The 23,706-nt window shown below is 42.2% G+C and overlaps 1 protein-coding gene across 1 annotated transcript in view; it reads right to left on the bottom strand.

The window, feature by feature from the left end:
* Window positions 1–598: 598 nt before the first annotated feature.
* KCNJ6 (potassium inwardly rectifying channel subfamily J member 6) overlaps window positions 599–23,706 on the bottom strand; it is a gene marked incomplete at both ends in the record, with an annotated part of 114,049 nt that continues 90,941 nt past the window's right edge. Inside the window, one exon of the mRNA XM_082072044.1 lies at window positions 599–924. Coding sequence (XP_081928170.1) covers window positions 599–924 — 326 coding nt within the window. The remainder of the gene's footprint in view (window positions 925–23,706) is intronic.

Genomic DNA, 23,706 nt, shown 5'->3' with positions numbered 1-23,706 from the left:
AGTTCTTTACTACAGTACTTTTGTACATGCAGTGTTTATTACTAGATGTAAAGAGAAATTAATTACATAAGGCATATGTACAGTATCGTGTTGGATTGCAGATCCTTCTGCTCACCTTTGCCTTAAAGCTGCAAGGCCCATTTCGTAGAGGCTTGTCACCTGGTTTGTGAAACCATCCTAAAATACATAAGAACTGGATTCAAGGCCCATTACTTTGATGAGCATTAATTAGTCTTTCCTTTTAAATCCCTTGTATATATTGCCATTGCTTTTGTTTTATTTTGTTGTTGTTGTTGATGTGGATAAACCTGGAGGTCTGAACTCAGAGAGGTGCTGAGGAAACCAGCAGTCATTACCAGGGTGGGGATTCATATTCCACCATCGATAATGGGTATTGCAGCTTTAACCCATGCCTTTGCTTAGTCTGTGAATCTCTTCAGTTTAAATTGGGCAGGTACATATTTCGTATCTTAAGTATTTATTTTCCTGGAATTAAGAATAACAAGAAAGAAAAAAAAAAGGCATGTTGGAGAAAGAAAAGGGGAACAAAGAGGGAGAAGATAAAGGAGATGGTGTGGCCCTTGTGCCTCTGGTGGTTCTACACTTTGGATTCATTCTCCAAGTTGGCCACATCACCATTTCTCTCATTTTGGTCATCTTGATTCTTTTCTTCCTCTTCAGTTTCCAGCTCAGCATGCTGGTCCAACTTGCTGGAAACAGACCACGTCAGGGGCAGCTGGGCTCGGCTGGCCATCTCTGCCAGCTCTTTGGCACTGTAAACTGGTGTGTTGGTCTCATATGTTTCATGAAAACTGTTGTAGTCAACTTCATAAAATCCATCCTCCAGAGTGAGGACAGGGGTGAAACGATAACCCCACAGGATCTCACTCGTGATGTATGAACTTCGAGCTTGGCAGGTCATTCCTGTAACAGAAATGGAAGAAGTGCTGTAACAAGGACCCACAGCTTTCCCAAATCCTTAATCATTTTTTCTTATAGGCAGAGAAGTGTATGTAAAGAGGCACATGCCAGAAAAGAATTAGATTTGACATCATATGAGGTTGAACTTAGAAAGCAATTTTATAGTGTGTAACGTATTTCATGTCCTTTCCTTCTGTGCATGTACATAACAACAAGTGCTGAGTCTGTGAGCAAAGATTAACATTGCTTTATTAAATGCAGTTCTTCCTGTATTCCATCAATGGGTAACTCACCCATTGATGAGTCTCAGATGGTTTCTTGAGAGCATATGTGTCTTGCACCATGCCATCCTTTGGTTCCCCGACATGTAACAAACCCATGCTACTATGTTCAGCACTTACCCACGGTAACTGAGGAATTTATACAAAAGCTTTTCTCTGCCAGAACCAAGCCCTGAACCTGAGATCCATGGGTTCACTTGGCTCCTCTAAAGGTTGGAGTGGCCCTTTAGTTATGCTGCTTTGAGGTTTGGGCTGGTGGACAATCCACAAATATCAGCAAAACTCCTGAAGGACGTTGTGATAGTGTGTGATGTTGACTTCAGATAACAGGGACTAACTTCTTTGTTACCTTCCATTTACAGCTCTGGGAGCTGCTATAGGGAAAAAAAAAATCTGTAAGATACTGTATTTTGTTGAGAGACATGCAAAGAGGCAGCTGTTCCAAGCTCAAAGTGTAGTCTAGGGTGTCCTCTGGGTGAAGAAACACCGGCCATGGCAGGGGTCTGTGATTTGGAGAACCTGCCCCATCTTAGGTAAACCACTCAGGGAAGCACTACAATAAAATATTAATGCTCAAGAGTGAAGGGGGAAACCAGTGGACCAGGAAAAAGAAGCAAAAACATGCTGCCAACTAAAAAGGAGTATGTGGAGAGAATGTGATCGTTTTCCTTTAATTAGTTTCACATTATTAGCTAAGTATTACTAAGCAAAATCCAGCTGAGCAGTATGTGTCAAATACTTAGTAAATACAGTTACATAACCCCTGGACAAGCCTGCCACACATCAGTTATTTAGAAGGTAATCATAAGCAATTTTAAAAAATAAGTTTAATTTTTTGGGCAGAAATGGTAGTCAGTAGAAAGGCACATTTTTTCTCTGCACTGCTGGCATCGTATAAAGTCATACAGAAAGTCTCAGGAAGAGGAAACTTTGGTAGTTTAATATCTCTGCTCTTTTACAGGGCTGTGCAAACTGCTTCACATAATTCTGCCTTCATTCTCTTCAGCCTCCTCTCCAAGCTCAGACAGCTTGCTTCTGATAGGTGAAAGCTGCCGTTTCTTGTCTTTTTCACTTACAACATCACATTTGGAAAGGCATTTACCCGCTGTTACCACCCTGTGGTACTTCAGCCCTTCTCCAGCATTTCTCTGCACTTGCTGCAGTGCCTCAGACTCTGCAGAGCAGTGGGTGACTGTCAGGGAAAGCTTCAGCGCGAAAACTGCTGCACCATACCTACCTGCTACAGCCAGGCAGAAATGCGACCGTACTTCAACCCTGCTTACTCATCTAATTTCTCTTTCCTTATGCCTGACAAAAATACTCAAGCCTTCGCTTTTCTTGGTTTTGCAGAACAAGGCATGTTCCTATTTCAAGTCTCAAGTAACGCACCAATGGAAATATAAAAATCTTACCATTTTTCTGTTCATTTCACAGTTGGGAAAGCGGGGAAAGGACACAAAATCATCTCTTGTTAGATTTCCTATGCAATTTTTAGTCCGAAGGAGATCTTCTTTCCCACAAAATGACAGAGGGAGAGGAACTTTGCAGCTCACGGAGCACTATACATTTGAGAAACAGGCTGCGCAGCAGCCTCCCCACAGGGTCATTAGTTTTGCAGCGCTCTAGCAGACCCAGAATCATGGGTGCAGTGTTGGGTAGAATGTCCCTGCCCCAGGAGGAGGGCATCAGCAGGCTGGGGGCAGAGAGGGCTGGCTGCAGGGTCTCTGCTGCTATCTTGGGCACCCCTCTGGGCTGGTCTCCTACCAGTTCCTTTGCTGCTCCTTGGTGGCACAATGAGATCGGTGACCCTTCGGATGGGTTTCCCCAAAGGAGTGTGCCCTTCCTTAAACTGTAGTGTTTCTGATCCCTCTCTCTGCTGCAGAAATTTAATTTCGAAGGGATCAGGAAATCTGGAGTTTTCATTATAATGGTGATGAGGTTAAATAAAAAAAACCATAACAACCCTGAAGTTCCTCTGAAACCTTCCTGTGCTCAGATCGAGTACTCAGTGATCCTGAGGCTTTGGTTAGGAAACATTCATTTGTCTGGTGGGAAAGAGGGGGTCAAATTTCGGCAGGAGGCGAGAAGATGAATTGAATTATGTTAGAGTTAGAGCTCATTAAAAACAAAGGAGCATCTGAAATGTTGACCTGTCTCAGTTTTTAATTTAGTCTCTCATTCAGCAATGACTTAATACCTGTTTCTTTTCTACAGATGATAGATAAAATACTTTCAGAACTAGAAGGAAAGAGCAAGTAAGTAAATTTTTCAAGCAAGTAAGTTGAAATCAAGTAAAAGACTTACCTAGTGAGGGATGTGTGTATGAGAGAGACCTTATAATGTCTCTAAGGGTTTGAGAAAGGTAATACAGAAAAAAAAAATCATAAGTAGATCACAAAGATTCCAGATTAAAACATGCCACAGTTGCGGAGAACCTTGAAGTGATTGCCAGTGTGACCTGAATGGCTCTGGAAGCAGAACAGAGAGATTTCTGCAGCTCTGCACGGTACAGCTTCAGCAGCCTTTGCCTGTGCTGGCTCAGAGGTCCTTCAGCTCTGCAGTCAGCAGAGTTTCTGGAATGTTTTTTCTGCATTTACACCCTTATCATATATTATGGTGTAATTTACACACATTTTATTATACTCCATGTTTTAATTTGCCCTGTAAAAGGAAATGTGACTTATTTGCTGTAAGTTCTGAGCATGCCTTTGATTGACAGAGGAAGCTGCATTTTGTGTGAGGAAGTTTTAGGCTTTAGGTTTCCAAGTATTGCGTGATTTATTCAGTAATTGAATGGTTTATATGTAGCCATAGTTCTGTCGCACAATGACTTTAAAAATGATTTTGGTCTGACATTTTGACTAGTGTCCTCTTTTAATTGGATCTCTTCAGGGAGGATGAAAGCTGGGGAGCCTTTGGAGCTACTTAGCCCAGCATTAATTTGACTTCTTCAAAATAAGCTGGGAAGTTAAGAGACCCAAATAATTAATTCTAAATTAACTAAAACTATAACTGGAAAGAATGGTCTAGTTGAGAAGGAGCTTTGGAGACCAACAAAAACCACAAGGCTTATGTCTCAGGCCTTGCTGTGATGGGTGGTGGTGGAGGAGCAGCTGCCTGCCCCTGCCTGTCCTGGGTCTGCAGCTCCCCACGCCATCTGTCCATCTGTCCCTGCTGCCTGGCATGGGGGACAGCAGTGGTGTGATTAGGTTGCAGTGCAGCGGGCTGACACTTGCACCTGTTCCCCTCGCTGCATACTGTATTTTAAAAGCACTGTGAGCTGGTGAGACCTCTGATGGTTGCCCTTAATGGCTGTCTCACACCTTTAAACTCAAAGCATTTTTAATCAGCTGTAATGAGCTTTTGTATATGTTGCAGGTTTCTGTTAGGTCTTAATGACAGCTCTTCGGTTTCTTTGTTTTACGTGTGCACAGGCTAGGGAATCATGACTGAGTGTTGTGCAAATACTTGATTGCTGAGCAAGTTACCTAAGCAGTAGTTAATTGCTATCTTACTTCATTGTGTTTTTCTTTATTATGATTATATTTAATGTTTAGTTAAAGCTTTGTGTGCTGTGACCAGCGTCATAAGAGTTGCCACTTCTCTGTGAAAGACATACACCATGGTGGATACTGTTCTTTCACTCCCCTGTTCCCATTCCTGGCTCAGAGCTATGCAGTCAGAGTTGCAAGATGAATTTTGTTCTTGTTTTATTGCAGAAGGCAAACTAAATTATGGGGATTAGGTGAAGGAGACATTTTTTTTAGGCAGCCAGCCTAACATGGCAACATTTTAATTGCTTTGCTTTCAAATGTGAACAAAACAGGTCCTACTAGCTCCATGTGCCTATTAGCTCCATGTACTTGGAATCAGCAATTAGTTCCTACTTTGGATAGTCCTGTCATCATTCAGGACTAACTAAATTAAAATGCGTAATTAAAACTTTAATTTATTCTCTAAATGCTTATTATTCCTGTTCAACAGGTGGGGAGCTGAACAGCACAGAGACTTGAGCAGTGCTGCAGAGTGAAGGGCGGCTGGTGAGCAGGAACCAGCCAGCTGAGCCACTTTCTGTCTGCATTTAATTTGACACATGGCCGGGTTCCTGCTGCAAGGTACCTGGGCTGGGGTGGGGATGCTGGGCACCTGCCCATGGGTTAGGCTTTGCGGGGCTTGATCACATCCATGACATTATATCCTGTTTGCTTCAACAAGAAGTTGGGACCAGGCTCTGGCTTCTGATAACACGTGGGCTGTTCCTCTCCAGAGCACAGGCTGTGGTGGCTCCCTCTGCCTGACTGGGAGCGTGGACACTATTTCACTGCACCTCATCAGCAATTTTTCTTGCAGCTAGAATGGAAAGGTTTTATCAAACTTAATATTTGCATCATGCAGTCTATGAAAATGACAGAATAATTCCCTTAAGCTGTTGCCGATATGCGGGTAAGGCTACAACCCTACCTTTGACTGATTAGAATTAATAACAAAGTTGATGCCGCCTCCAAATTCATTACTCTTGAAAAGTTGCCTTGTGCAGTTATTTTGAGGTTACAGTTTGTTCATGCTGTCTACTGCTATTTAGGCTTATGCTTTGCACTGTCTTACAGTGCTACAAGGCTTTGGAGCAGTGACCCAGAGTGGTTTGATGTATTTCTTCACAGCACACTTAATTTAAGATTTTGTGGTAGCTTACACAATAATATGTTGTGTCATGCACTCTTACCATATACTATTTCCCTTTGTCATGGGAGCTATCAAATGTAAAATGCTATCAAAAAGTTAGAGGGAAAAGGGTACTTCGGAATAATGGAATCAAATACGTGTTTGGGCTGAAATACAGTGATTCTCAGCTCTAGGTCAGCCTACTGCAGATTACACACAGTGACAGCCTTCTTCAGGTCTTTTTTTCACTTGAGGTGGTCTTTATTATAACAGGATTTTTTATTTTAAAATTGCACTCCTGTGATTAAAAAAAGTACTCGAAAAGAAGGAGGCAAGAATTATAGCCCACTACTGATTGCATCTTTTTGTCTGACAGCCACAATGTCAAGTTGATTTCAAGGTTCAGCAGCTTCCTGCTGGCCCTTAGCAGAATGGGGGAGACTTTCCGTTGCACAAATGGAATGGGATGTCCCATAAGAATGACCTATTTTCAATCATTGCATGGGAAGTTTGCTTCACAGTTCAACCTGGAGTAAGACCTCAGCAGCAGAGGACTCAAGTGTGCACAGAAAACAGTGGTGTCCCCATTTCCAGGGTGAGTAGAGTTTCACTACAGAATTTGGTCTGGGGTATCCAGATGGGAGTTGAGACTTCCACATGCATGTGCAATGCTGCTATTATATTGCTTTAACCTGTTTTGACTCATAACATCCTTTGCTGAAGGATCACTACAGAGGTTTTGATCTGCTTTGTCAAAAGGTTCATTTGTATCACAAGAACCTTTTAAAAACAAACCCAACCATGTAGGAAATTCTCCACCTCTTGACATTAATTCCTACAGCCTCTGTGTCAGTGCTTCTACAGTTTGGCTGTAGGAATTATGAAGGAGGGAAGGTGCTGACCTGTCGTGTTAGAGCTGACTTTTGCACCTTGCCTGGGACAACAGTGAAGATGGGAGAATTTTACTTAGACACTGTGATAATGACACTAATACTGAAGTACTTAGATGAATGCAGACCTAGTGTCTGAAACTCCAATATCGTGCTCAAAAAAGCTACAGTGACTTTCTAGCTTCACATGAGCCAGCAGTGTGCTCTGGCACCCAAGAGGGCCACCCGTGTTCTGGGTGCATCCAGCACAGAGTTGCCAGCCAGGCCAGGGAGGTGATTGTCCTGCTCTGCTCTGCACTGGTGTGGTCTCACCTGGAGCACTGTGTGCAGTTCTGGGCAACACAGGATAAAAAGGATATAAAGCTACTGGAGAGTGTCCAGAAGAGGGCTACCAAGTTGGTGAAGGGTTTGGAGAGGAAGCCGTATGAGGAGCGGCTAAAGTCACTTGGTTTGTTCAGCCTGGAGAAGAGGAGGCTGAGGGGAGACCTCATGGCAGCTGCAGCTTCCTCACAAGGGGAGGAGGAGGGGCAGACGCTGATCTCTTCTCTCTGGTGACCAATGACAGAACCCGAGAGAATGTCAGGAAGATGTGCCAGGGGAGGTTTAGGTTGGACATCAGGAAAAGGTTCTTCCCCCAGAAGGTGGTGGAGCACTGGAACAGGCTCCCCAGGGAGGTGTCATGGCCCCAAGCCTGGTAGTGTTCAGGAAGCAATTGGACAATGCCCTCAGACACATGGTGTGAACTGTGGGGTTGTCCTGTGCAGGGACAGGAGTTGGACTCGATGACCCTTGTGGGTCCCTTCCAACCCAGGACATTCTATGATTCTAGGTTTGTATCTGAGCATTGCTGCTGTGTTTGCTAAGTATCACCAAGCAGTGTCCTACAAGGCAGGGAAATGGTCTCTGCCCTGATGACCTTTTGGTTTCAAATATATTGGGTGCAATATTCGTCAGTCTGCTATTTTTAGATGTCAACGAGAATGAGAAAGCAATGTGTGCTATTAAAAGCAAGCAAAAGGCTAGAAGTCAAGAACTCCTGATTGATATCTTGGTTCTGCTGCAGACATTGTGTGGGCTTTGGCAAATTACATAGCTTTGCTGGGTCTGTCCCTGTGCCACAAGGGACATGCTGAGATTTAGAGGCAGTAGATGTGCTTGTAGTATATTCTCTTCCTCATCTAGACCTTCACTGTCAAATTTGTACTAAACAGTTCTCCCTGGTGTGAAAAATATTGCCTCAAAAATGTAGAGAGATTTAGAATAAAATTTCAGTAGTGCCACCAAGTTCTTATCAGAAACATTCCATATTAGTTAATAGGTTCTCTTTAATCAAGCTAAAAACCAAAACCAAAGCAAGAAAAAACTCATGTTGTACCCTGAATTCACCACTTTTTGCAAAGCCTGAAGCATCAGTTGTCATTGCTGGAAAATGTTGCAAATACCATGCTCTGGTAAGACATTTTTCCCCTCCTTTTTGTATGTATGTACATCTGGCAAGATTTTTTTTTCCCCCAGTTTTATTTGAGTAAAAAACCCCTGTAAGTATGTATAACCTCGCATTCAAAGACAGCAATGGGAAATTCCCAGGGGTTCTGATAACTTGATTCAGAAAACACCTGGAAATTGGATGTTTATCTCATCCTGAGCAATGTCCAAAGCTCATGAAAGGTGTAAAAACTGGACAGGTGTCTGTGAGAATTTCAAAGCATCTTTGCTTCAACGTGCCTGGGTATTGGTGTATGACATCCTTGTGCTGTGGGTTATGAATGGTGTGTGTGTGTCTTCTCCATGTCCCAGCTATGCAGCATGGCCATGGAAGAGGAAAGGAAGGGAAAGATGTGTTTTTCCTATAAGAATATAAGGAATTAATTTTTTTGTTTATTTGTTTTGTTTGTTTTATTTTTCCTTCTTTAGCATTAAAAATGGTGCTTATTTCTGTAAATGATTTGATATTTCTATTTTCATGTTTCTTATTTAATCAGACTAAGAAGCTGATCACTATTTCTGAAATTCTATAGCTTTGATCTAATACCATCTGTGAATTCTGATCAGAGGTCTTTGTGGTAGCTGCTGCCTTCATCACACAGCTGATGATGGGCCCAGGGACAAGCTGCACATCAGAAAATGCAAGTTGCCATGGAGTGGGCTGGAGCAGCTGGCCTGACCATCACCAATGGTAATAAAATCACACCCTCGTGGGAGAAGGCATATATTATTAGGTCACGTTTGCACAAGAGGTGAATATGCATAGGAAACTGAGCTGATGAGAAGCCATAATTTCTAGTCAGTGGGACTTTCTGACACTCCAAAAATCTACTTATTTCTGAACAAGCTGAAAATAAATAGCAAATATGAAAAAATAGAATTTATATTAAGTTAAATTCTAAACAGAGTATAACATGGATCGTTCAAAGCATTTTGTTTTCATTCTGACTTCTTCAAATGTGATATATTGTATAATGCAGCATCTAAATAAGAAAAAGTTGTCCATGTTTTAGTCTTTTTCAAAATATTAAAAAAATGCACATATTTTTCCCCCAGTAGATTTCAATGCCAGTGAAATAATATTTTCCAGCAGAAAAATGCTGGATATATAGAAATATATCAGGAATTAAATATATTTCGCTGAGTATTTTGTGTCTAATATCTTGCTTTCTAACTGCATGTAGTTTAGTCTCCAAAAGGGTACACGATAAGACAGAAAAGCTTGTCTGATCTAATTTCAAATGTGCTGCCACTTTTAGGTAATACTACCATATACATTCTCAATAAATAGCTTCTCAAAAAGACAGTACAATTACTATTCAGCCAATATTTAACCTTCATTTAGCCTTATATTCAGGCCATGCCCAGCAAATCAAGCTGCCTGATGTGTATGAATTTTAATCATTTTTCAGCTGTGCTTTTTCAAATGGATGATGATTACATTTTTCTGTCGACTAAATCTGTGAAATTTAATATATAAAATAACACAGAGTCTGACCAGGGAGAGAAGCTTGTTCCAGAATTGGCACTTGGAATCCTTGGAAACGAGAGACTCAATTTGGCGAAGCTGGAACATGAAGTACGAGGATTTTTCACCCTACTCTGTGTTTGACTGTTGGGATACATTTATAGATTCAGAGGTTTCTCACACATCGAATCAGCACTGCACAAGTGCTTTATTTCTCCTAGCAGATACCTGCACAAAAGGACATAGCAGAATTTTGTTTTAAAGAAGCCGCAGTACACGGTTGTATCTACGGCAGCTCTGCTTTCAAAATGCAAAGTGATGGGTAAGAGGAAGACCTGTCCTGACCTTTTAAAAATGCATTGTTATTAATTCATAGGCTTCTTCCTGAATCCTGGCTCGCAGGTGGGACATGCTCCTCTGGTGGGGTGTGTGGGCAGCCTGCTCCGCAGCTCCCTGATAAACAGCCGGGAGCAGGCAACAAAGGCACTGGGCTCCAGCTGAGCCGCCTGCTGCTGCCTCACACAGGAAGGGTCCTGGCAGGAATTTTCTCTAAGCAGCACAACCTGACCCATCAGGGCAGCATGGAGCAGGGAGGATCCGAGGTGGCAGGGGGTGTACGGAAGACCCCAGGCAGCACATGAAGGCTAGCAGTCCTGTTTATGGTTTTGGACCTATACAGCTGTGCTGCTAGGTTGCTTCTGTCACAGAGAGGATGACCAGTCAGCAAGAATGAGAAGCTTTTGCATGAGTTCTTGTTGGCTTCTTATTTTGTTTCCACAGTCATAAGCAACGTCTTAATTCTTATTCCAGAGAACCTCAGGAAATATGTAATTCCTGCAAATATTCCAGTTTGGTTGCCTTTGCATTTGAGAGCACTTTGGGATCAGTTTGTTTTATGGTCTCTCTCCAGTTCCTAGATTCAGTGCTGCTGGGGAAAAACATCTCAGAGAAGCACCAAGAGTGGGGAGGGTGGGGGACACCCAGCTGCACTCTGGTGTGCAGTGATACTGTGCTACAGCTGGCTTCCTGCAGCATGATCTCAGGCTGAGAGAAGCTAAAGTCCTTTCCCTCACCTTTTGTGATGTGCCATGGGAAAATCTAGCTTTGGATAAAAGAAGGATGAAGAAGGAGCTGCTTGAGCTGCTGCATTACTCATCTTGGGAAAGAAAGCAGTAGAACAGCTCCTGTTATTCTCCATCCCACATAAACCCAAAGTCTAAATGAGTTTAGCACCTCAGAAGCAGGTTCGTTTCTCTCCACTCCTTGCTGGGGCAGCAGAAGATGGGTATGGAACAGGTATAAATTGCATGTAGGAAATGAAGAAAACAAAATGCATCCTCTAACACTTATAAGCTTCACTGGTAAAACCCTATGCCCTTTTGAAAACCCCACCTTTGATGTGCAGTTCAGGTGGGAACTGCTGTTTCTCAAATATGTTCAGGCTGACATCGCAAGATGCCATCGCTCAGACGCACCTGCAGCAAACCTCCCAGGGTAATGTCCAGGGATGGCTTTAGTAGAGCTGGATGCTCTGCAGTTTCCCTGCTCAACTGCTGAGAATATAGACCCTCAATGCATTTGACCCTGCAAAGGGATACAAGCATTGTTTCTGTGAGAGCTCTTCCAAGATGGCATCCCTCAGTAAGTGTGCAGATGACACTCAGTTGGGTGAGCGTGTTGATCTGCTCCAGGGTAGAAAAATTCTACAGAGGGATCTGGACTGGCTGGATTGATGGGCTGAGGCCAATTGTATGACGTTTAACAAGGCCAAGTACCAGGTCCTGCACTTGGGTCACAACAAACCCAGGCAGTGCTACAGGCTCGGGGAAGAGTGGCTAGAAAGCTGCTCGGTAGTAAAGGTCCCAGTGGTGTTGGTCAACAGCAGCTGAACATGAGCCAGCAGTGTGCCCAGGTGGCCAAGAAGAAGGCCAACAGAATCCTGTCTTGTATCAGGAATAGTGTGGCCAGCAGAACTAGGGAAGTGATTGATGTCCTGTACTGGGCACTGCTGAAACCCTGCCTCAAATCCTGTGTTCAGTTTTGGGCCCTTCACTACAAGGCAGACATTGAGGTGCTGGAGAGATTTCAAAGAAGGGCAAAGAAGCTGGTGAAGGGTCTGGAGCACAAGTCTGATGAGGAGCGGCTGAAGCAACTGGGGCTGTTTAGCCTGGAGAAAAGGAGGCTGAGAGGAGACCTTATCACTCTCTACAGCTACCTGAAAGGAGGTTTTAGCGTGGAGGGTGTTGGTGTCTTCTCCCAAGGAAGAAGCAATAGGACAAGAGGAAATGGCCTCAAGTTGCACCATGGGATGTTTAGACTGGATATTGGAAATATTTCTTCACAGTAAAGGGTTGTCGGGCATTGGAACAGGCTGCCCAGGGAAGTGGTGGAGTCACCATCCCTGGAGGTGTTTAAAAGACATATAGATGAGGTTCTTAGGGACATGTTTTAGTGCCAGTGTTAGGTTAATGGTTGGACACAATGATCTTAAGGGTTTCCTCCAACCAAAATGGTTCTATGATTCTATGATTCTATCCTTTAAGACGTATATACAGAGAACCAATCTTTTGTGGAAAAATACAGCTGACTGATATATAGGCTCTATGCTATGTAATGCATGGCATACACAACCCTCTTAAGGAGCATAAATTAAGCACACAGTAGTAACTGGGACTGAGATTAGAACAAAGACTGTTTAGGCATTGCTGGAATCCCACATTAGCATTAATATCAAGGGATGCCTGGGAGAAAAACCCCTTTAGATGGAACGATGTTTGCTGTGAAAGAAGAATTTTCTGTAGCAGCTTGTACCTGCTGCACACTTATGCTGTCATGGCTGTGAGATAAACGTTTAATTAAAATAGGTTAGTGATCTATTTCACCTCTTGCTGTGCAGACTTCTTGAACAAATAATTTGAATCTGCATATTCGGATGGCTTTTGTTTCTCTTCTTAAAATGCTTCTTACAAAGAGAAGACAACATCCAAGGTCTGTTCAATCCTGAACTTCACTGACCTAGAGCTTTTTATAAATATGTCACATTTTACTGGGGAAATGTTTGTGAACCCAGGATTAAAGACAAAACTGTGTGAACATGCAGCTTGGTATGCTGTAAATTTCAGGAAAGAAGGAAGATCAATAGTCTTTTGACAACAAAATCTGTGAATCACCCAGAAAGTATTCTGGTGGTTGGTTGTGGCTAATGGCATTGCTGAAGCCTGGTTTAGCTGTTGTGAAATTGGAGGAGGAGATGAAAGAGAGTTCAGGATAAAGGACTTGTTTCTGCCAGGCGGATGCTGGTGAGAAGTGATGTTTGGAAATGCAACACAAATAAAGAGAAATCGTATTCTATCCAAAACCACTTGAATTTTTGGTAAGCAACAAAATATTTCAGTGGGATTGCCCGGGCAGTTTCATAACAGTGCATCCTTTTAGGTGGGTTGGAGAACAAGTTGAATGTGGGTAGGTGGCACTTGCTTTTAGAAGAGACAGCTTGAAGAAATTGGTTTTTCTAAAGATACCTTAGCTTCAGAGGTTATATTTTTGTTTTATATTTCACCCGAAAGAGAACTGAGAGGACTGGTGTAGAGGTGCTCTGTGGTTTACAGAAGAAAGCTCTAAATCCTGATGGCATCACTGAAATCATCATAGCTGCCTTTTGAGAAGGCTGGCTATTATCACACATCAGCCTGCAAAAAGCACCTGGGCATGGGGATGTGTGAGAGCTGGATCAGTCCAGCTCTATAGCAATGGCTAATAACAGCACAGCTGCTTTTTGGCTCTTTAACCAACCAAACAAGCAACCAGCCCCTTTGGGCATTTTGGATGAAACTCAGCTCCTTGAAGGCATAGCCTTTTAGCAGATGGTTGTTGTACCTGTGTTTAATTGAGCTGGCAGCTCTGCTCTTCTCTCTGGTGGCTTAAGCATGGACCTACCTCTAACCCCAGTTCAGTTCCAATGACCTGTTGGCACCATAACCCTTGGAAGGTGGAGAAGTTTTGCTCAAGTGTTTTGAAGCACACATCTGGTTTTATGAGTCTTCAGTGTAAGAGCTGAAGGGGCTCAGTGCTGTGGTCCTGTCTGAAGGACACTGTACATGGCCCAGAGCTAACTTAGCTGCTCTGGGAGGAGGAGAAGGAATATCTAGGCTAATTTTGCTAGTATTTCAAATGGTGACTTTGGGTAGTAGACCTTATACTCTTTCATTTTCTTAATAGGAGGGAGTTTAAGCAAGCAAATATTTGTTCATGCTATTATTTATTGTGCTCGATCAACTCCTTTATAAAAATATTTTTAGGGGAAACTGTTAAACATGCTAAGCTTAAAAATTCATCTGTCATAACAATAATCTTTAATTAAAATTTAAATTAGGTTTATTGATTCAGTTATTGCTATCTTTATAATAACAAAAGAATCAGCTAGTCCCATACTTCATGCAGCTCTGATTTTTGATGAACTTTTGTAGGCCTTCTAGCAGTTATGCAAAGAAAATCATCCGCGCTGTTAAAATCCTCCCACTGAATAGCAAGTGGGTTTTGATTTTTTTTTTTTTTCAGTTCATAGGGTGAGACTTATTAAGCTGATGCTTTCAGGTTAATAATATTGGCTATCTGTCAACTTTAGCAGTGTATTTTTGAAATGAAGGACTGAGCAAAAACTGTTTGCCTCAGGGAATGAGATGCAAAATCTTTCACTTTGAAACACTATTTAATATTTGAATTATGTCAAAATTTATATCTATATTTTAGCTGCTTGGCATTCTGCCTGATAATAGGTGCTATTAATATACCTGCTAGTAGATCCAATGACCATTTTAGAAAAAAATAATATTTAGGTTGGTTTTAATTGACTTTGGTTTTATTTGAGGTGGTAAGGAAGAAGCTGATTCTGATCTTTAATTACTGCCTAACCTTTAGCAATGAGCCAAATAAAGGAGAACAGCAGCAGTAGAATTGGGATTTTAGGAAAGCTTCAGTACTACTCTCCTGATATTTCTATTCTGGAAAAAATAGGAACAACACATTTCAAGCTCTAGGCTTTTCAATGTAGCACTTTCCTCAATGTCTGAATTCATCTAAAAGGAAAAAAAAAAAAAGAAGAAAAAACCCAGCCAAAAGTTATTTTGCTCTGTTCCTTCTTGATGTGTTGTATTTAAACTGGCTATTTCTGAGAGGAGCATAGACAAATCAATCTGATTCTCCCTCAAATATTTCCACCTGGTGATGAAGCACATAAATTCTGAGTTTCTTAGATGTGTGCACCTCATTTATGGAAACAACAAAGAGTCCTTGGGACTTTTTAGCACACCCGAATTCTCCTTAGTTTGACAATATTTATCTCATCTGGTGAGAAAAACTAGTTGTTTTGGTAAGGAAAAGATACTGAGCTTGAGACAAGGTGGCTAGGCATGTCATAAGCCATCTGAGGAAGCAAGGAAAAGAGGGTGCTCACACTTGAAATTGTGCAGTTCCCAGAGAAGAGGTACCTAAGATACTGCAGAGGAATTTGAAACAAAGTGACTGGGCTTTTGAAGCAAGAAGCACCGTGTATAAAAGCCTGAATAATGTCTGTGCTTTGTGTTCAACACTGAACATGGGCTTGGTGTTCAGCACGGATGCTAAGCTTTTTTCTCCTGGAATGACGATCACAAAGCACTTGTTTGGCAAAGGATTATTTGTCCTAGGTGTTGCGGTGCTGGATGAAAGCTGGCTGGGTCCACAGGGCCACGAGTTGCTCCAGTCCTCCCTGGCTGTGAGCACTTGACTTGCTTTCAGCTTTGCAACTGTGGGTTGTTTCATTCCTCTATTTCAGTCGTGAGGTGGCACTCTTCTACCAGAAGAGATAGCTTACATGGATTTTGAGGTATGCATATATGTAAACTAAGAAAAAAAAAACCAAAACAATACCAGGAAAATATTGTTGAGATATTATTGCAAAAGTTACTTTCAAAATGTCTGGGCAGGCAGGCAGATGAGACACCACCAGGATGCTGTGTGTTTGTGGCAGAAATGTAGTATTTGAAGGAGATACCTTGCTGAATTCTCTTTGAGCTAGAGCTTAGTAGCTTACTTGATTTTCTTCTGATCCCCACACAGATTTGAGGCATTTCTGTACACCAGCTGCAGACTATATTCTTCTTCGTGACAAGCACAATTACACAGTCTCTTTCTTGGAGCTTTTATTACTGCTGCCAGACCACTGCTAATTTGGAGCACTTTGTTGATATATGGTTTGTACAATGACCACTTGGCTGAAACTGGACATCCTTCACTCTGATGGTATCCTACCTTTCAGAAAATAAACTAGACCAGGCTCCCAGTTTCAGAAGTAAATGGGGAAAAATAATAAACCCAGGCATTGCTGGCCAAAAAAATATATCTCTAACATTGTATATGAACATTGAACATGAGGTTTTGAAAAATGTATGCCATAGCAAATGTGAAGCACAGCATCAGATTGTAGTCTCAGTCAGCAGCAGTTCAACCCAGGAGCCTCTTCCATCAGGATATAGCTATTCCAGACTGTGGACCTGAATCAGATTTCCACAGCTTTACACCTCCATGGGCTCCTTGTGAAGTCTCAAGCAATCCAGCAGATGTCTGCTTGTGAGGCAGCATCCTCTGGCTCCTGCTGTGTTCCTGAGGCATGCTTACCCTCCAGGATGGGAAAGAGAAATAAAACTTGGCATGCTTCCTATGAAAGCTTGCTGATCCCTTCTCTCCTTCATGCTTGCAGTGAACCAGGCTTGGGTAGTAGGAGAACTTAGGGACAAATTTAAAGTTACCTGTGCTTCCTTCAAACAGCGTACATCACAGTATCTGGGTGGAGTAAGGGTTTGAAGACAAGGCAGGCTGAAGAAGGGGACATGAGTTTGGCTAGAGTTCAAGAAGGCATCAGAAGAACGCTGAATCCAACCAGCTCTGTGCCATACAGTGAGCCCTTCTCTCTGCTCCCATCATGACATGTTTCTCCTGGCTACCAAATGAAATATACTGCCACTGTCGTCACTTTGTACTTACTCCAGGCAGAGATTTTTCTAACCAGCAAGATAAAAGAAGCAAAAACTGTGCACAAGGCACTTTACTATCTAACCAAACCTGGGAGGTGCTCCTGGGACAGGTGACAGATTGATAGGGCCACCTTGGCTTCTTCCCCTTGTTTCTCCTTGAAGCAGAGCTGAGGATCTGGGCCCTGATGTAAGTGTTCATCACCCCCCTGAGGTTGAACTCCTGCCTGGCTAATCTGAGACCAATGTGGACTGAGCAGTCTTGAAGAATGAAGACTATTTTCTTTTTAATCACATGTTTCTGAAGAGAAAAGGGAGAAAAAAACTGCAATATCTTATTCCCAGCACAGATGTGAGTGCTGAAAACAAAATAAAAAATGTAGCTGCACCCCAAAAATCCCAAACCCTGACATCACACATTGGTTTAAGAAGCAACTACAGAACTGGCACATGCTGGCTCCTGTGTGTGTAGATGATTAGCTGCTTCTCATTTGATACAACCAGATTATTTGCCTCTTGTGTTTCCTATCAGTTTTAAAAATTAGACTTTATTCTGGTTTTGCTGGAAATGGAGGTCAATGAAAAACAACAATACAAATGCAGAATGTATTATGCCAATAAGTTTTCATCAGAATCCAGAAGCCCAGCAGGGAACGAATTGCTGAGGCTCAGAAAGGATAGTACTAGTAATGTTTGGCTCTTATTTCCTGTGACCTTTTATCTGAAAGTCTTGAAGGAAGGGAAATATTATTATTGTTTTACCAATGGGGAAATTGAGGCAGAGAATGGTGACTTGCCCTCATGCCTCATAGAAAGTGTGTAGCAAAGAAATGCTACTGTGATGAGGATGCATACATTTTGATAGCGATTTGGGGGCATGTTGGCTATCTGCTGTCCTTTGATGCGAGCCAGGAGGAGTTTTTGGCCTAAAACACTGATGCAATTTTCATGGAGAGCTAATGTTTTGGAAGAGCATTTTTTTCAGATGCTGTTATTTCAACACAGGCAAGCTTTTGCTTGTTACCGGGGTCTCAACAGAGCTCAATCTTTCCTAAGACCATTTCTCTCATTTGCTTTAAGCAGAACAGGGTAGAGAAAGCTTGTTTTGGGAACAGAAGGCAGATGAGATGGATCATGTCATGGAACATGAACACATTTTCCCGGAGTCGCAATTGTGCTTCCTCAGCCTTTTCCTGTTCTCTGCACAGTGGAGCTCTCCTCTTCTTTTAATAACAAATGAAAAATTTCTACTCTCAGAATAATGGCGATTTTGCCTGTGGGTGTTGTGATAATATAAGCCTGTGGCATGTGCACACACACTCACACATGCTGAAGTGAGTGATTTTTGTGGTTCTCCTGTGCCCAAAATAGCAAATCCTTGATGTGTGATCCTTAAAAATCCTCAGTCCCTTCAAAGGCTTAATGAGATAGGTTGATTATCATCAAACGAAAATTACTTCAGTAGTATAAGGAGAGGAGAGGAGAATTTAACTGTCAGCAGTGAGACAATTAATAGATTTCAGAGAGGCACTGGGACAGTTAAGATGTTGTTAAAAGAAAATAACTGGGAAATGATGGATAGATCAGGCTATTATAAGCGTATGCTGGAAGTGAACTACAAATCACCACAAAATACTATGGTATGATGGGATTAAATTGGCCAACACAATAAGTGAAGCTCTGTTGCACCATCACAGTGCAGAAACATTTGGAATTCATATTTTTGGAAAAGTTCAATGGGATTTCCTCCCTCTCCTCACACACAAAGGCATTTGTAGTACAGAAAGCTTCACTTGATTTCTAATTTGAGAAAATGCTGTACCAAAACTCATAATTAGTTTTCTGCACAGTTTACCAGGGTAGTATTACACATTTTGGCTACAAGAAAGGCCTGTAATAAATGATAGCTCTTTCAGCCTCTTGGCAGTATACAGCCCAGCCATCAGTCTTGCAAATGTTCCTGAAACCATTGAAAAGTTGAAATAATTTGGAACTCTGGCTTAACACATTATTAATCACACAACAAAGGGTTTGGTCTGATTTCACCAGGCATACTAATGGAAAAAAAAACCCCTATGATACTCTCAAATGCCAGCACGGGGGTAAAAGCACAGCTAATGATATGCTGCTCCCATGATTGAATACAAGCTTCAGGCCCAGTATTTCAGGCAGCATTCCTCAAAGTTTGGTCAAGTATGAAGGCTTTTATTTAACAAATCCCTTTGAGGGAAGAAGAAGCCAATTAATATTTCTTTCAGCTTCCTGACTGATAATGAGAAAGAGAAATATTATATGGTCCACTTGTGAACTGCCTGCTCTAGCTGTGATATGTGCCTTTTGGGCTAACCAGTCATCCTCTTTCTGTAGCTGTCAACTATCCAGCTGATGTGTTCAAAGCCAATGACAATGGCCCAACCCATTCTTCACAAAAGTCAAAAGTATCTTCTGGCTGCATTTCACACAGAATCACAGAATATTAGGGATTGGAAGGGACCTCGAAAGATCATCCAGTCCAATCCCCCTGCCAGAGCAGGAACACCTAGATGAGGTTACACAGGAAGGTATCCATGCGGGTTTTGAATGTCTCCAGAGGAGACTCCACAACCCCCCTGGGCAGCCTGTTCCAGTGCTCTGTCACCATCACTGAGAAGAAGTTTCTTCTCAAATGTAAGTGGACCCTTTTGTGTTCCAGTTTGTACCCATTACCCTTGTCCTATCATTTCTTGGCTTTTGGAAGAGAGTGGTTTAAGTCTGGATGGGGGTGGGTTGCAAAAGTCTCTATAGGAATGGGGTTGCTCTTCAGGATCCCTTACCTTTGTGGAGTTTCTCCAGTTTTTTTGTCTGACTGCTGATTTACATTAATGCTTGTGAACCCAAGTGTGGGAATCCATATGGAGTTTCAGCAAAAGAGCTCATCCAAAGGAAGTCAGCCCAAGGTAGTGAGGATGTCATGACTTGGGTTATTCATATCTAAATTATAATTCAGCTTCATTAACTCTGTAATACCTAGCAACAATAGCACATCAGCTTTCCACTACATACAGTACCACAATGAAGCCAGATCAGGCTGGCCTGCTGCTGTTTAGGTTATTGTTGTACCTTGAATTAAATTGCTGCGAACAAATATCTCAAAAGAAGGAGCACAATCAGAGCCCTGACACTGCAAAACTGAATAATGTTGTAGCTCTCACTGTTGCTAACAGGAGAAAGACAGAGATTAAGATGGCAGCTGCAGAAGAACATTCACTTTGCAGCCTTTTTACGCTGTCATATTTAAGAGAGAAAGCTACAAGTATAACTGATTAAGTATGATGCTTTAGAGGAGGATAGTTTGGATTTGCAAGAAGCTTTGAGTGTCTTGTTTTCCTACAAGTGCTTCCATCTCCCTTGGTAAGCTAATTTTAAAAGTTAATGGCCTAAATCTTTTGGTGTGTTAATGCTGCATTGTACTGCTTCCATGGTATAAAAGAGCACTAAAGCAGTCTCCTTCTATCACTGGAGATTTTCTCCTGTCCCAGGGAACTGCTGGACAATATGAGTCAGCCAGAAGGGATCTTCTGTGAGCCCTGATATGTCTGGAGCAAAACCTTCTGGGGAAGAAGTGGGATGAGAGACATAACCTTACACCTCGATTTTGGGTGATGACTGTCTTGGGGCTGTAGGCTGATAGCAAAATAATTTTACAAGCTGCTGATAGAGCAAACAAACCCAAGACTAGAAGAGCACTGAAAGACTGCAAGTGGTGTTTTGCATTACCACCATTCCTCTACCCATCAGCAGATGTGGACCTGTGCCACTTTCGATTGCATACTTGGAAGAAGGCATGAAAGACAGTGAGGGATAAATGATTCCCTGCCACTTGTTTTCTCAGGTATGCTGACAATACAATCAGTACCCTTTTTTTCTTTTTTTTTTCCTTTTTTTTTTTTTTTTGTATGTGTGTGAATTACGCTTACTGGCAGGTGGCTGTGGTTGGTACACCAGCTGCTCTGGGACCTCAGAAGAGGTGCTGAGCCAGCTGGGCATCAACACATCCACTGTGCAGTCAAAAGGAAGTCTAAATGAAAGGCTAGTGCTGTGGGTTGCACCATCTACCCCAATCCTGCAATGCACACTACATGCTCACATGATCAGAACCAGGTGTTTTTGGAAGGTTTTTGTAGAGACCCAGAAAAAACACAGGGTGCTGCAGCAATGGTGTCCATTTCAAGAGCATCAATTGTGATAACATTAGTCAGAAGAAAGAGGAGACTGGCAGGAAGCAGTAATAACTTTAGCTGGCCAGTTTTAATCTGCTATCTTAAGTTAGTCTGACTACAAGCCAGGGAAAGACACTGAAAGAGGGACTGACTGCATGGAGAGAACCCCAAACTCAGCTCTCTGTTTGCCTTGCCCCTCTGATGAGAGTACAAATCACGGTAAGCCAACATGAACAGGGCATCTAAAAAAGGAAACAGAAGTGAATAGGCAATCAGGTAGGTCACTATTGCAACTTGATGCCGTCATATAGCAATAGCTTAAACTTCCTGCCACTTAATTCTGTTGTCACCCAAGAGACTAAACAAGCTCCCAGCTTTCCCGATTCAGACTGGTTGTTTTCCACACAAGAGCTTAAACTTTTTGTTTTTTTTAGTTGAAGGAATGATCTCATCAGAGTTTGAAATCAGAGATGTGGACAGGTCTTAAGCACAGCTGATGCTTCTCCTCCATTTCAGGTAAAGGAACTGACTTTGGGCCTATATATTCCTTCTTCATCTCCTACCTGGGCAATGCAATTTAGTTCAGTAGGGCATAAAACCATGGGTCCAATCCATGCTGAATGCTGAAGCACTTCCAGAGACACATCTTAACTGTCATTTCATCTCTACAGTGAGAACAAAAACCTGTGCTTATTTTCAAGGTGTTCATCACCTGAGACCAGAATAATGGTGGACTGTTTCCATCTTGGATAAGGATGGTCAAAATGAAACTTTTATGTTTTTACAGAGGCAAGAGACTGAGGAATAAACTCCAACAACAACTAAAACTCAGCAGCTTTCATCTGAAAGGTATTTTTGACCTTGTCTTTTTAATATAAGTACAGAATAGCATGGATCAAAGGTAAAAAAGAACCAGCCATCGCATCTGACACACACTTCTGATGCAGAGAGGCTGTAGACCACTTCTGATACATTTCAGCCATGCTGCATGAAGTCTTTAGACACTACAGCAGCAGGAATCTGTCTGAGAAAGGGACAAAAAGGAGCTTCCTGGGTAGACAGTAATGAGACCAACAGGGAACACTTCTTCCTGGGGAAAAGTGTCACTTACTAAAGGTATCTTTTTTCTTAGGACAGTCAGGAAGGGGCTGTGGCAAAGGATACAGCACCGAGAAATCTGAAGGACAGAATAGCAATAGAGGGGTCAAGAGTTGTTTTTTTTTTTTCTTTACCCCAGGGTACCTGAGTTGCTGGGGACAAGACAAAAGGGCATGTCTGAATTTTCCTTTTTTGTTCCTATTGTGCCAAGTGTGAGGAAGCAGAAGGTTAATCAGCTGGGCCACCTGTGAGCAGAGCTCAGTGGGACCAGTCTTCAGTGGTCATGAGCATCTAAACAGGTGGGGTTGAGGGATGATTCTTTGTTTTGCATTGGGCTTTGATACTTTAGAGGGGAAAAAAATCTCTAGGCTAACCCAAAGACTGCTGCTAACTGACTCCCATGCTGCATTTCTGAAGGATTGCCATGCAGGAGCAGCACAGGTAGCATCCAGGCTGAACAAAAATGCTGTGTGCTGGAAAACTGAAGCTGTAGAGAAGAGGCCAGCATTGGAGCAGATGTGCCCCTTCTGCCTTGTAGGTGAGTGCAGCTTCACAACATGTCACAGAGAACTTGAAAAAGATGTTTGGATTCCAGAAAACATTTGTCCTAAATCTAGATGTTTTGTGGCAACATGGAGAGGCATAACTCTCAGGATGTACCTGTAGGTTGTCAGCACCAGAACACAACCTAGAATGTGAATAACAAGAGATGGAGAAATTTTGAACCATGTCATCAATGTGAGCTACCAGAGAAGAACAAGTTTCACATGTTCAGGAAGTATATACATGCATTTTTTTGTGTCCTGGGCCATTCTGATCCTGGTGTTGGTTGTACAATTTTCCTGCTACTGGTTGTACAATTCAGCCTTTTGAGGTGATCAGCTCAGGTAAATCTGGCCTCTGTGTGGCAGATCTGCCTCAAGGGAGAGGAAGTGAGGAAGATAAGAAATATTTCCTTTTTCCTTTTGCCTATTCTTTCCTCTTTCTGTCTTTGTCAGAGAATGACAGATGCCTGTATGTCAAACTGACACACCATCAAGTATAATCTTGAGCTGAATGAAGGCTGTAATTTGATTAAGGGGCTCTGACAGATTTTGAAACAATGGCAGTGTTTTAAGACTGAACCTGGAGGATTTCATTCATGGTGTAGGTGCTGCATAATACAGTTTTCATAAACCTTTCCTGCTGTAGGAGCTGGAACATCCCTCCATCTACTCATTCTGCTGAATTCAGAGGGACTGAATAGAGCTGAAAGATCTTGTGAAAGGGTCAGGTAATGAAGTGAAACTTCAGGGAGGCTGGATTCAGCAAATGAAGACCTGCAGTGATTTGACAGCTGCTGAGAGATCTGTGTGGAAAAGAAGCTGAAACTCTCACAAAACGCAGAATTGGTTTGAGATTACCTTCTCAGCTCTCAGTTCAGATCAGGGTCACAAAATTAATAAACTGGTGTTACTTGACAAAGTCCATACTTACACATGGGGGCTGGTATAAAACTAGTTGAAACTCAGTAAAGTTGACTAGAATCCACAATGCCGTCAGCAAAAGCATGAGATGAAAAGCTGTGGGTCAGAACTGAAGACATTTTTTTTCACTTGCACTTTCTCTGAAAGTCATAAAAAATTTTTCTCCTGTATGAGGGCCTTAGCAGAGGGATGGGAATGAGACATGTGGGTCAGACCTAATTGCTCTTAG

This window comes from Streptopelia decaocto, assembly GCF_964273445.1.
Source record: "Streptopelia decaocto genome assembly, chromosome: 1".
Lineage (NCBI taxonomy): Eukaryota > Metazoa > Chordata > Aves > Columbiformes > Columbidae > Streptopelia > Streptopelia decaocto.
This window is presented reverse-complemented; position numbering and strand designations above follow the sequence as displayed.